General features: G+C 38.6%; 1 protein-coding gene and 1 long non-coding RNA gene across 30 annotated transcripts in view; one reads left to right on the top strand and one right to left on the bottom strand.

Annotated features, from left to right (window-relative positions):
- Window positions 1-14,934, bottom strand: part of CDH12 (cadherin 12) — a 568,098-nt gene that overhangs the window by 28,801 nt on the left and 524,363 nt on the right. For all 25 annotated transcript variants that reach the window (XM_083824856.1, XM_083824852.1, XM_083824862.1 and 22 more), the window contains one exon: window positions 8,569-8,822. In XM_083824856.1, the coding sequence (XP_083680982.1) occupies window positions 8,569-8,822 (254 nt within the window). The remainder of the gene's footprint in view (window positions 1-8,568; window positions 8,823-14,934) is intronic.
- LOC310894594 overlaps window positions 1-14,934 on the top strand; it is a 232,463-nt gene that overhangs the window by 193,131 nt on the left and 24,398 nt on the right. The gene's annotated exons all lie outside the window — the stretch shown is intronic.

The following is a 14,934-nucleotide window of genomic DNA, read 5'->3' as shown; positions in this document are numbered from 1 at the left end:
TTTACCTTGTATGGAATGAGTAATATCTGTGCAAACAAATTATATTTTGCTCCTTTGGAGAAAACGGACCATTGTGCAGAATTAATTGACAGGGAAGCAGTGGCTGCATACACACGTACTCTAACAACGGGCCAGAATCTAGCAAGAGAAGCTCTTAAACTTTTCATGAGTCTTATAAATCTTGCATAAGGATTTTCGTAAAACACGCTAGACAATACAGGAAATAAAATGTGCTGCAGCTGAATTATCAGCCCTTCCAAACTGTCAGTTCTGCCTGTTGACAAATTCCAGTGCTTCCTGCCCCTTCTCTATTTAAAGATTTTGTTCATATGCTTATCAAACCCTGCAGTCAGCTCCATCTTCTGCTTTGCATTTCTCATTATGAGCTGAGTATCTTATCAAAAGCCATTGTCAGTTCAGAAAATGCATTGTTTTTATTCAGTTTTAACATCATTTTTGCTGCCTCATTGAGCAGGCAGAACTGCAGGACAGCCCAGCGGAGGGGGAGCTTTGTCCTGCAATTTACTTAAGCCTCAGCTGTTTGGAGGAGGAGGGACATGGCAGGAACATGGAGCAGCAGGAGGCATGTTGGGTTTAACCTCTTTACTCCAGGCTGAATGGTTAATACTGCTGAGGTGGGAAAGCAGGACAGCACTTTCTCTACTGGCACCACAAATTATAGGTTCCGAGCACCATTTCACCCTGATTTTGAGAGGTGCACGTTTGTTCCCTGTGGTGCTGCCCCTGGTCTGTGCTCTGCTGCTCTACCACCCAAGGGCTGGAAGGGGCTTCTCACACCTGGTGCTGTGTTTGGTGGGGAAAGGGCATGCTGGGGTGGGCATCTGGATGCATCTCTGAACCTCTATCGATGGGCAGAGGGAATATAGAAAGATGGGGAGCAAACGAGGCTAAAAGAACCCCCCTGCCCCCAAACCCTAAAAAAGCTGAGAAGGGGCAGAGGGATGTGGATTAGTCCCTCAGATGTTCAGAAGTTAATGCTTCATTTTGCACTTGGGTGCATGCGACCCAAACACCAGGGGGTAAGACTGAGAAGCAAAGCTGTGTTATGTTGCCTGGGTCCCTTGCCTCACCTGAAACATTTGTCTTTTGGTAAAGTACAAAGGCAAGAAGTGGCACTGCCACTGTAGAGAAATGCAAGCCTAGCGGCATAAATTCAACAGGAATGATCTTTGATTGCTTTGCTTTTGCATCATGTAAATATTAGCTCTGCTCTATATCTTTTGGATATCAAAATCTGAATAAATCTTTCCGTTATATATATACATTTATATATATAAAGCAGAAGCGAAATGCTGATGCTGAGACAGTCGAAGGAAAAGCACAAAACAGAGTCATGCTGACTCCAGAGGAAACTGCAGCACACAGTGGAGGATAGCTGGGACTGACCGGGGCTGTCAGCTGATCTGCAAGAGACAGCACGCAGTGCAGTCAGGAACTGGATGGAGGCTGCCTTGTTGCTTCGAGCCTGGTTTGGTGAAGCACTAATAAAGTAAGGGATTACTCAGGATTATTCCGCCACACCTTCCTTTATTCTTTCTCCTGCTCAGTCCTCTGCACATGTAAAGGAACCCACAATCCAGAGAGAACAGTATCATTATGGTGTCACTTTTTCAAAGGTTTTATGAATTTCATGAGGGTCCCAGGCAGATGGTGCTGGGTAAGGCAAGCACCTCCGTACTCCCCTGTGGACTGATGGCCTTTACATGAGCCACATCAGGTCCCATCAATTGGATCTAGAATTAGTTCTGCTCTCCTCCTGCGTGAGCTGGATTTTTTGCACTGTGTTTCCTCCACAGCATATGTTTTTGAGTTTTACTGCCTAAATTGATCCATTATGATAAATCTGAAGATTTAGTATTTACATAAATGCTGACAGCAGTTCTTTTCTGTTTGGCCATATTGAACTTCCGTATTGTATTTAAATTATATTTGCTCTTTTCACATCCAGCTATCTGAGATGATCCTATGCCATTATTTGCCACACTGTCTTTTCCAGCTTAGAAAAGATGGAAGCATCTGAGATCTTTCTGCATCTACAGTCAGGATGTGACTGAACTTTCCACACACATAGATCCCAAAATGAGCATCTCAGAAAGAAAACTGTGGTTTAAACTTAATGAGCCTGAAAGGAAATAAATGACCAAATACATAAGAAACTCATGCTCAAATGCAATACGTATTTAATCATAGCAATAATCTTGAGCATTATAGGACAGGAAAATAGAGCTAATATTTACAAACAGAGCTAAAGGAGAAATTCAGATTGAAAGGTCTTGGAACCTGCCTACATTTCAGTAGTTAAAATAGCTATTGTTTTGGAAAAAGGTGTCAGATCAGTAATTAAAAATGCTGGCAATCTTCATTTTGTATTAGGAATAAGGTTTAAGGTTTGACTTTGTGTAAAACTGTTCAGGGTAACCAGCCAACGCTCTTCCCTGGAGCATTTAAGTTTTTTTAGGTCGTGGTGTGAGGCCTGACTCTTCATAATTTTCTCAGTGTCAAGCCATGAGAGGTTCATAGCTTGAGGTGACATGGCTGCAACCATTAAACCTCTGTTTTAATCTCACAGTTGCTTTTTAGAATGCTTGATAAATCCATTGCTGGGGAAATTTGGAGTAAGAGCTGTGGATCAAAATTATGAAGACTGTTATTTGAGCTGAAGTAAAATGACAGTGTGTGCCTCTGGGATGTGAACTGGCTTTGTAAAATCACATCACCAGGTGGTACAAGTGCTGTGAAGAAAATCAGAGTTATTATGGTCATATTGCTCCTTTTCTCTCCCTCTGGCTTATTAGCTATTCTCAATTTATTTAAAAAATTTTCCTGCCAAGTTCTTTTTTTTCTGCCTTGAAGATGAATGCACTTTATTTTCGGCATTCAATTCCTTCTCAAACAGGTTAATCACTGAAAGCAGTAGTGCTTAAACTTCTTGGAGCTACACATACTTTTAGTTCCAAACTCCTGACTGACATTCAGTAACTTAATATAATTGCAACTGAAGATCACTTACTGTTCTTTGCAGGCATCAGTAAATTAGGAAATTACTAACTATAAGTAAAGGTTACTGGCCTTTCTCAGTTTTAAACCTTGTTTTGAGTTGCTTTTGACTTGCTGGACCTCGGAAATAAAATTTCAAGCTGCAACTACTTCCAGAAGTAGATCTAGGAAAAAATATTCATGTCAAAAGAATCCTAGCAATATTCTGTTTGGAAACGTCCAACTTCCCTCTAGCACAAATTTTATGACTTATGACAGAAAACATTCACCTTTGCTCTGTGTTCCCACCAGTTTTGTGAAAACCCACACAGACTGCAGAATTAGTCTGTATGTGCTCTAAAATGACAAGATAGTGTTTTTCAGCAAAAATCTCTGGCTGTTCCCAGTGAACATGCTGTAACATCACACGGGGTCAAGTAAGCGACAACGTGTTTAGTACCCTGAGTGCTCCCTGAGCCAAATGACACTGGGAATTAGGGAGGCTGGTGAGGAAAGAGCAAATATGTCAGCCTTCCCTTGAGATTCAGGGAAAATGTTGGGACAGAAACCCTGTCTCTAGAGATGTAGAAACAAGATCAAAGTAACAGGAACAAAGAGAAAGAATACATCAAGCCACTGAGATCAAAAAGGATGTCTGTCATTGGCACAGGAAACGAAGAGAGTAGAGTGGGATGCTAATGAAGCTAATAGGATTTGGTACAGGAGGAAAAAGGCAGAAACTAACTGTGGGAGAGATAAAGATGGACTGTGAAATAGGAGACTGGTATAAGACTGGCAGAGCACAGGAGATACAGGAAAACAGTAGGAGGATTGAAAATGATAGTGAGGGATCTGGAGCAGGAGCTGAGAAGCATTGCTGCAGGAATTTGAATTGGTTAGACTGGATAAATTAAAACTTGGAATAGAGAGCTCTTAAAAGTAGTTGAGGAGCCTGGGACTTCAAACAAAGGAAAAGGATGGAGTAGAGCTAGAGTGGTGACAGAAACACATGGGGAGGGGACAGAGCACAGAAAGTGCAGAACTCAACAGAGACACTAAAAATGAACCAAAATTCCCAAGTCCCGTCATCGTTTGTGTGCAATACCAACTGACAAAGTCCCTTTATAGCATACCATACTTCATACCATACAGACAGAAATAGTTCTCTCTTAATCTGTTATTAAATGAAGAGGCTGGGGGTGCTGGAACTAGACTTTCCAATCTTTCTATCTATGTATGTATGTAACTATAAGAGACATTTTGATGTCATGGGATGGGATTTTTCTTTTTGAAGAAACAGCAGAGTAAAAAAGTGTACACACACACACACACACACAGAGTCAGAATAATTATGGGATTAGAAGGTCAAGTATCCTGTGACATATGTAACTAGTTCATCTTGCTTGTGTTTGTACATTATGATAAGAGTTTAAGATTCAGGAAGAAACCTGTTAATGTATTTTCTTAGTCTTTACTTCACAAAGTATTGCACTGGGAAATCAGACTCTAACCATAAAAATTTCTGGACCACAGTGACCTAGTTCAGAAAATAAATAAGGTTTTTCCTTTGGAAGCTCATGCTGGGAATATAGTGTTGTCCCCATGATACTGAGGGCAAGACTGACCTGTGGCTAGTACACAATTTATTTATTTTTTAATATCACAGCTTCATGACTCTAGACTTGGACAGGATAATGCACAGTCCCCACAGCTTTTCTGCTTTCAGTGGTTCTTGTTATTTATAAAGCAAAGCTCCTGAGTCAAGCAGAGATCTGAAGGGCAGTGTTGTGGCACGGAATGTGAAACTCATTGTAATTGGAGTCATATCTGGGGCTCACATAAGGGGCAAAAATCCTTTCATGCTTTATGGCAGAAGATCAGCTCCTAGGAAACCTGACAACTTCAAAGGTGTTGGTGTGAAGTTGCTGAACTTCACACACAATGTTAGATAAAGTTCACTATTCTAGACAACACTGCATATAACTCCATTTTTGCCATCCATTTGTACTTGTTATTTAGATAGCTATTTCTAACATTAGTAAAGTATAGGTGCATGTAGAAGTGATTTTTAGAAAGCCTTAAAATCCCTTGCACCAGAAGTAATGAATTTTAAAACATTTGTATATTTATAAATAACGTACGTTGCCATGAGTACTTCAGCACCATTTTTGTTTTATTTATTTATTTATTTATTTTATTTTACTTCTAGACAGCTTGCAACCATCATAAACAAGAGGAGTCTGAGAGGAACATGAGATCGTTCATGTACTTTCAGAAGTACATTGGGATTGATGATGGCTACAAAGTGCATGGGACTTCATCTTAACATTTGTGCAGAGCATTTCTTGCAGCACTATGGAAAAAATAGGAATGGACAAAATAGCTCTCCTGAGATACATAAACTCCAAATTTAACACCATTTGAAAATCACGTGCAGTGAGGTAATGTTCCAAAACAGCTTCAAAGCCAGTCACCCTTGCAGGTGTTGAATACCTGCAGCCCCTTTTCTCCGTGTTTAATTTCCTGTTTTTTAATGAATGTGCACTCTGTGCCCTTTCATTTCAACATCTCTAACAAAAACCATTCCACGAAACAAACTTTTTAAAATTCCTGACCTCTCCTTATAACTGGATTCCACTTACAGGAGGAAAGAGAAAAAGAATATAAACCTCAATGTTTTTAATGGCTTCCAGCTAAATACTTTCCTTTTACTAACAGCTGAACCCAGCCTTCACTCTTAGCTGTTATCTCCCCCTTCCTCATATGTCTAAACCATATGTCCAAACTAATTCTATGTTTAGCATAATAGAGCTAAAGTTTTTGTCTGGTGACATGGATTAAGTTGCTGTGACTAGTGCTTTCACGTGAGCTGTTCTAGCCTGCTTTGTTGCCCAGAATTTTGCCTTCTATTGCATACAGTGCAGATTGGTCTTTTCTCCCAGTCTCTATTGTCTGGCAGGTTGTTGGTTTTGTTGTTTTTATTTTAATGGGCATTTTAATGTCAAAACTGCTGTAGGAAAACATTTCAGAGAAAATGAATTAATTAGTAGAGAAATTGTTCCACACAGAAAATGGTATGTGCTGTTGCCTCAGAGAACATTACTTGATTTTTCATGTCTGCTGAGAGGGCATATTTACTTAGAAGATGTTCAGACTCCTACTTTAAAACATGATAAAAATGATAGAGCCATTCTTTACATCTATGAGGCAATCTACATTTTAAACAGCTGAAAGCATAATTGCTCAAGATACATTTAACAGTTGTAATCACATGCAAGGCTTTTGAAGAAATTTATGCTTTTCTAACTTCTGGTCACTGACTCCAGTTAGAGGATATAAAGCTCATGGAATATTGATCACTAATACATCAGTAACTAATAATTGCATATAACTACTTTTTTTTTTTTTTCGGTCAGCATTTAAATACGGGTAGGTTCTTCCAGGGCATGATTTAATGTGTTAAATTAGCAAAAGGATTATCAGTGAATTCAAACAGCAGGAGATCAAGCTGAGTATGGAGAATAAAATCTATCCTCAGATAAATGAGAGCTAAGGAAGAGATTTCATGAGTGAACTATGAAAATTTATAGAAATAAGTGATCTTACAAAGCTGGACAAGAGAGCTGCATTGAGAGGTTTGCAGATTAATCTTAGCAGCATGTCAGCTGGCTTACTGGAGCAAATCCGTGCCCTTAAAGCAAAGCACCTTCAAAGTCCATTGAATTCAATGTATGGCTTACTTCTGGGTAAGAATGGGTACCTCTAAGAAGTCTCTAATATCTAACACAGTTCATGTTTTTCACTCATGAACCAGCAGAATCAATTCTTAAAAAGTAACCCTGGGAGCACTTCTGTAGTTTGTCAGTGCTCATGGTCAGCAAGTAGAGCAGTGAGCCTGAAATGCATGAGTATTTTATAATATTCCCGGTCTTTTAACTGTAGATGAGAATTTGAATGATTTCATGGTTAAAAAAATTAGTCATGGACACCTCCAAATGGCTTAGGATTTAGTATTAATGAGATCTGTGTATGGAGAAACCACCTTGTAGTTGCAGATGTAGACTCAGTAGCTAAAGTGCTTGATGCTCCTAGCAGGACTTGTAAGATAAAAAACTTCCACTGAGGAGTGGTTATATATTTAAATGATTCTGCTGTCATATGAAAAAAATACAATATGATTAAAAGGCTTGCTATTTGATTGCAAAAGACAATATAGTTTTCATCAGAATAATGTCTTCAGGGAGACTATTTTCATAGTTTAACACCAGGGAAAAAGGCTCCCACTGAAGTCTTTGTTGGTGAATGTTTTAATCCTTTGTCAAGGCAGGAGTGTGTCACAGCTCCATGACCAAATACTCTTCTGTATTAGAAAATAATGAAGGATGTATTTTTTTTAAAAAGTGAAGCAAACAACATTAGTAAGATTTAGGCAACAATTAACTAGGAGATAGACACCCACTCTCATGTGTTAAATTCTTGCATGTGAATACAACATGTCATCTAACATACTTACTGTACATTTTGAGAATGTAAATACTGAGTCAACATATGCATAGTTAATAAACATGGATTATGTTAAAAAGTCAAAATTATGTTCGTAATCAATTTATTTGGAATACATACTTTGAATGGTTATATGTATGAATGTACATGCACTTGGTAGCCATGAGTGACATTTCATCGTTTTATCATAGTCCCGTTTGATAAACATTAACATTTAAAGATTGATTACTTCCATTATGTCTGTAATATTGCTCGTTACAGTCTGGGACTAAAAATATTTCCTGAAGTCAGGTAAATTCAGCATGGATTGGTACTGGAAATATGTGTAATGACTCCCTACATCTTACACCATATTTGCACAGGAGCTTCTTTATTGGTACATAACTCTGGTTCACTTTACGATTTCTAATGTGGCTGGAAATATGTCAGCAAAGTCAATACATTACATATGCATAACAGCTCCCCTCTAACTTTTATTTCAGAAAATAAGCTATATCAGTAAATGGGGGGTTTTGCTGGCAGGAGTTTACTTGTGCTGAAATCTGCTGAACACAGCCATGTTCATCAGTAGTCACCTCCTCAGCACCTTAGCCAGGAAGGATATAGCACTTATTTATTAAAGCATTTGTTCTTTGCCAGAAGTGAAGACTGAGTGGTTCTTGTGAAAGGGGAAGCACTCACTGTCACTTGTCGAGGCAACATAGACGTAGTACAGACAACCTCCTTTTTCACTACTGTATGTCAGAGCTGCTTTTTTGGAAGTCCCAGACATCAGACAAAACAATCTTTTACTTCCTTAGTCACAGGACACAATCTCTGAAGCCATGTCACTGCACGGTAATGTGTATGATCTTCTGTATGATGACAAGCTGCCAGCATATAATGCATTTTTTCCAGATAAACCCCCTAAACTAGCATTTCTTTTCAGTATTTTTCAGCAGCAGTTACCTCTTACAGCAACAGACTTGGAACAATTTGCATCTTCTTACTAAGCTCTTTGCCACCTAGTCTGTGTCAGCAGCAGTTTGGGTTGCCTGAAAGTTATTGAAGGAGAAAAAGCTTTCTTACCTAACCGAACTGCTGCCAGCATCGAGGTCTTGTGCTGTCACTGCACCGATAATGGTCCCCACAGGAGTATCCTCATAAACCTCCATCGTGTACATAGGCTTGCTGAAAACTGGAGGTTCATCCATGTCCAACACATTTATTTTCACAGTAGCGGTGTCTTTGAATGGACCCACTGAGTGAAATCGATGGTCAAGATGGAGATTGGAGGCCTCGACTTTGAAGGTGTATGCTTTTTTTGTTTCGAAGTCTAATGGCTGTGGAAAGAACAAAAGCTAAATATAAGATCTGACTAAAAATCACTTTGGTAGAATTTGACATAACTTAAGATGTCTTCAGTGTAAACTTCAGCTCCTGAGCTAATCATCTAACCTGGTTTTGCAGTCACTGAAGAGGAATGGACAATTTTAATAAACCTCAAGCTAAGGTGGTTTCTGAAATAGGCCAGATGAATCATGTCCAGGAAACAACTGTTTCTCTGCATTAAAAAAATCAGGATGACTGACATGGATGTAAACAGTTACACTGTAGATGTCTGAAACTAACTGACTACGGTTCACCTCTTGCAAATTAGCTCTGTGCAGGTTAGCCAGAGACTGGCATTCACAACTCCCATGCACAGGCAATCAGCCATCTCCAGCTGGTCTAGGTCATTAAACAGAAGGTTTGCACTGCTTTTAGCACAGAAAGATTTCAGAGAACTATGACAATGATAGAAAGGAGCCCAAATGAAAACTCTGATATATACTGGTGGGTCAAACCAAACTTAGGTATGGCTTGCAACGTGAATTCAAACCTGATCTGGTTTTCCTATTAAATAGTTATCTTGAGTGAACTGCTATCCACAAGATATATTTGAGCAGCACATATGTTGAAAATGCCAACTTTGACTCTGCCTTCTGATCCTAGGTGTAACTTGTAACATCTTGAAAGCATCATAACAGCATTTGTACCTTTCTGATTTCTGATGGAAATTTCTGCAATCAGATTGTTTTCACATGGGTTTGTGTCAATGTACATCAATTTAGTAACTTTGGTTTTAGAAAAGTAATCATCTCTAAGCCATAATGAAGTCATATTTAGTTGAAAAGACAAAGAAGCTTTATTTTCTATCAAAAAGGGTTTTGCTGCGTTGTGGCTTTCATGTTTTTAATTTTAGTGAGGAATCTTTTCCTGATGTCTGGGCAATACTGCCACCTAGCGGCTCCTCCCTACAATTGTCGAGTTAGACATTTTCAGACGGGAAGGATATGCTATCTGGAAAAGAGAGCAGGATCACCAGTGTAGGAACAAGAATACGTTAATGTCTGTCAGTTTTTTCTCCCCCAGCCATCATTACCACAGTGTTTCCAGTCATTTGTCACAGCTAGTACAGATTTAAGTTATGCTATTTTCTGTCCTTATCACAGCAGGACATATTGGCCAGATGCCTGGCTAGTCTAAGTTGAAGTAGCTCCATTAAAATCAATGGAGTTACCTTGATTTACGTTAGCTGAGCAGCTAGCATAATGGTTTAAAATCCTTATGAAAAACATTATAATTTTAATAGACTACATGGCCAGTCTTTTCAGAGCTGGGGATTTAAAATTAGCCATCGAAGTCTAATGATAGTCATCTAATAGCCATCGAAGCCCTAGAAATAATCAGGCTTGAAAGGCAAGTGCTACTAACCAATCCACTACCACATAGAGCCATCCTTCTACAGACTAAATTCCGAGTAAAAGTCAATATGAGTTGCAGCTTCATGCCTGGACTGACAACAAGAAGCAGCTAAGGCTAAGAAGATACAGACAAAATAAAATGTGGAAGATCTTGTGCCCCAGTGATGAAACTCTAAGCCATTGCCTTTGCTACAAAAAGGCATGCTGCTTCACTATCCAAATTGTTGTCATACTGTCCTTTGAGTTTCCATACTACTCATGTTCATTGTTATGCTTTGCCAAAAAAATTCCGCCAGAGTGACAAACCAAACCAAGCCAAACCCTTCTCCAGCAGATTACATAAAGTGCTAACAACTTTTCAAAAAATACTTGAGGGAGGGGGAGAAATCCTGGAGCTTACAGAACCAGTTTGGAGTGGAAAAAGTCTAAGTAATTATGAGGGCTAAGCTAGAGATAAAGATTAACACAAAAAGCAAGAAATCTAAGCTCCCAATTAAGTATTAATTCTATCTGATGCCTTGTATGTTTTGTCCATATACTCCCAAATTGCATTAAGAAAATGACTCCTCTGATCTATGAGTGTATTTGCAGATAGATGTGCAAGCAGCAAGAGCCATAATACATGTGGTCCTTGCAGGCAGAGTTACTCTTAGAGGCAGAAGTACTAGATCATGGTCCTTGGCAGTGCCCAGCACACAACTTTCATGATGTAAGGGGAACAAGGTCCTTATCTGGGGATGGACAGAAAGGAGTCAGATTTCAGGCAAGTCTGGGCATCGGTGTGCTCAAGCTGGAATATTTTACAGCACAGAAACCCAGAAAACCGATAAAGTGTCCGCGTTACTTCTCTCTCCCCGGCACTATGGGGCACTGCAATGGTATATTTTTGAAAAGCCAGATTGACCCCAAGAAGGGAAAATGTTTTCCACTGTAGTCTCAGAGCAACCAATTCTCTCTTTCTGTCCTTCTATGGACAGATCAATATAGCTAGAGGTTAAACAGTATGCAAAGCACAGACGGCACTCAGAATAAGAAGAGACAGGCTGAAAGTGCTGAGCCATCATCAGAGCAAGGAATCAGTGACAGACTCCCACAAAATAGCAGGATGTAGCCTTTTAACATACGTGAGACTAAACTGCAGCTCAAGTGTTTGTGGAAAGGTGGGAAGATTACAAACAGTAAACCTAGGATGTAATTTCAAAATGAAAATGTTTGTACAACATATGTCATGCAGTAAAGGAGTATGGTTTAAAAGGATTGCATCTGTGGGGAGACCATATCCTGATCAGTTCTGTTCCCGTTTTTGCATAGTTGAGCCATACGGACAGCTACTGACAGTTTCAAATTTTGGCATTTGTATGATATGCTTGAAGTTTGCCTGAAAACAACAACAACAACAACAACAAAAAAGGAAAGTCTGCCTAGCTCTCAGAAAACAAAACAAAATAAACAAACAATAAAACCCCACATTTTTTATTTTTTATTTTTTTTAGTTTTAAAGATGTTAGAATACCATTACTTTTATTTCTTTTTTTAATAGATACCACTGAGATTTATGAAGGAAATGAGCGGTTGACACAACATTTTATCTGATAGTGCCCAGTCCTATTTTAATTTAAAATTTGGAATGCTGTTAAGGGTACAAACCCAGCATAATGTTAGTAAGAATATCCTGTTCTTAAAAAAAAAAATAAAAAAATCTCCAAGGTTACTGAAACTTCTTTCAGCCAGTCAGATTTCAATGGAAAAAGCTCATATAATTTTTTTTGTTTGCTTGTTTTTAAATAAAAATTTAACACAAAACCCACAAAACAATAAAAATACTTATTTCTTCTATAAAAATGATTATATTCAGAAACTAAAGTTTGATAAGGCTTTCATTTTAGAAAATGTATTATTTTTTCTGCAGTAAGCAGTAGTATGGTTAAAAGTAAGGGAGCTTTTTATTAGCTATGTGCCACTCAACAATTATATGTGTCCTTCTAATTGATATCCTAAGTGCCAGTGTCAGAATAGATGTCATTGGCCCCTCTGCTAGCTCTTATCTTCCTTTTCTATGCTGTGTTTATTAGCTGCGCTATACAGCTGCAAAGTGCTATCAGTGTATACACAGCTGTGTGTGGCAAAGGAAATCCCCAAATCCCCAAATCAAATAATACATAAAGACAAATCACTTTCTCTTGCAACTCAGGAAGTACCATGAACAGGTTTATTTAGTATGACTAGGAAATCACATATAGAGCTCTGGTTTAGAAATAAGTTTATTTTGAAATATTACTGTTGTCCATACTCCAGACAGAAATGAAGAAATGCTGATATGTAGAGATGTAACCGTATTTTGTATTTCATTTGTGGTTTTTATATATATTTTGTATTTTATATCCATAGATAGATTAGATATAGATAGATATAGATATAGATGTAGATGTAGATGTAGATGTAGATGTAGATGTAGATGTAGATATAGATGTAGATGTAGATATAGATATAGATATCGATTAGATAGATTAAATATGGATGTAGATATAGATACAGATAGATATAGATATAGATATAGATATAGATATAGATATAGATATAGATATAGATATAGATATAGATATAGATATAGATATAGATACAGTTATAATTAAAGAACTGAAGCAGAAAAATGGGCTGAAAGATAAAATAAGTTCTGTTGAGAAGCACAGCTAGGGCAAAAAAAGAACTATCCTGACAGTTTAGTCTTCACAAAAAGACAGGACTGGAAACTCCAGAAATTTCTGTTTTTTATCCACACGTAAGAGACAACAATGCTGTTTGCGATACAGACATTCATGACCCATACCTACACCAATGGAAAAGCCATAATTTGGGGTAAGACTGTAAGCCCCAGGACCTACGGATAGTTACGGGCAGCAGGACGGTGTTCTGTGCTGAGAGCAAGTGCATGTTAACTTAGGCTTGTTTTCATACCAGCGACAACTCTGTCTCGTGTTTGTCAAAAAGTCTGGCAATGCTTTCCCCTTGAAGATGGGCTGAGCTCGTACATATTTTTGAAATGCCGGCAACCAGATTGTTCACTGTGCATTGACATATTTCAGTAATTGTATTTCTGTAATGGGTTTTAGTATTAGCATTAAATAGTAAATAGTTGATACTATACAGCATGGTCAATTAAAGGAAGCTCCAGATAAAACAGGAACTTTCATTAATTTCAGAGTTGAGAATACAGAATAAAAAAAAATGAGTTCTGTAGACCAAATCTGATGTGCAGCAAGTGCTGCAGCTTTGACCAAATCTGAAGTGAGTGCTTCAAGATTAGACAGGAAGTGGGGAAAATATATTATTTAACTGGAGAAGGGGAGAAGTCAACCAATGTCAGGGTCTCTCCTGTTTTCTGCTTGAGGAGGAGTTGAAGTGACATATTTAGAGTATAGCACATAGGCAAAGAAGATGCTTCCAGTTATTCATGACAATCTGGCAAACAATTTTTTCTGAAAATGAGTAGCATGGAGAGGGACAAAGGTGTTTTCCTTGAGTAAGAGTCTATAATGAATGTTCTCATTATATATTTTTTAATTTGTGAGTAAAAGAAGCACACTGTGAGTAGGAGGTACTTCTTATCATCAAGGTGAGAGGTGTGCACAGCTTGCCTTGGATATCTGTAGCTCAGACAAAGACAGTGGAAAATAATTTTGATATTATGTATTGTTTCATTTCATTTTTTTTTTTTTCTTTACTGGAGAGATCTGAGGAAATATCCGTATTTCCAGATAAGAAAACATAGAGCCTTTTGCCAATGTCCTGTGTCTCTTTTTCAAGAGAGGGATCAGTTTGTTTTTCAAGTATGGAAGAGGATGGAGGAAGAGGAAGGTATGATAAAGCAAGAACATGATAATGTAAACTGTATACATTTTATAGTAAAGACAGTATTAAATTTACTGCAAAACTTGTAAATAGATTTTGTTGGAGAGCAGGGACAGCTTTTGAACCACAACAAGCAGATCATGGCCTACTGCACACAGCAGGGTGTGTTACGCTCTCCCTGCTTTCGGCATCCGTCTAGAAGCATTAAAGGGAGGGGAGGTCTGATTAGTCTCTCAGTCTAGCTAATCCGTCCATGGATAATCAAGAGTTGACTGCAAGGTTAAAGAAAGAAAATAACAGGTGGAGTACTTGAAGTGAACAAGTGGATACAAGCATCTGTCCAAAAGGTAGATTTCCCCATACATCACCATATCTTACCCATTTCTGTAGCTGCCTTTCACTGTTCCAGGAAAAGCCGAACCCATTCACTCTACCTGCAAACTACACAGGCTGAAGATGTCCCTTCTATACCAGTTTTGTCATTCTTTTATGTGCCTACTATGATCTTTATGATTGCATCTGTACCCAAGTAATGCCTTTCTACCTGTACTGAGGAACATAACATAGCCTGCTTTTCCTCCTCAAAATGTAGAACTATCTGCCACGTTCCTCATTCACACAAAGCTGTGAGTTATGATGATAGACAGACAGTTGCACATAACTACAGGGGGTGTTCCGTGTTTTTGGAGAATTAAGGGGTGGGTGAGCAAAGCAAGCAGCAGCAGCAATGACGTTCTGGCTGAGGCATGTCAGGAGCCTGCCCTGTGCTCACCACTGCGCTGTGTAGGTGCTGTCAGGCTGCCCTTACGTGATGTCTTGGTACCACATACACTTGCTCTCCCATGGGCAAGAAAACTCA

The sequence above is a fragment of the Anser anser genome (assembly GCF_964211835.1).
Source record: "Anser anser genome assembly, chromosome: 2".
NCBI classification, from domain to species: Eukaryota; Metazoa; Chordata; class Aves; order Anseriformes; family Anatidae; genus Anser; species Anser anser.
This window is presented reverse-complemented; position numbering and strand designations above follow the sequence as displayed.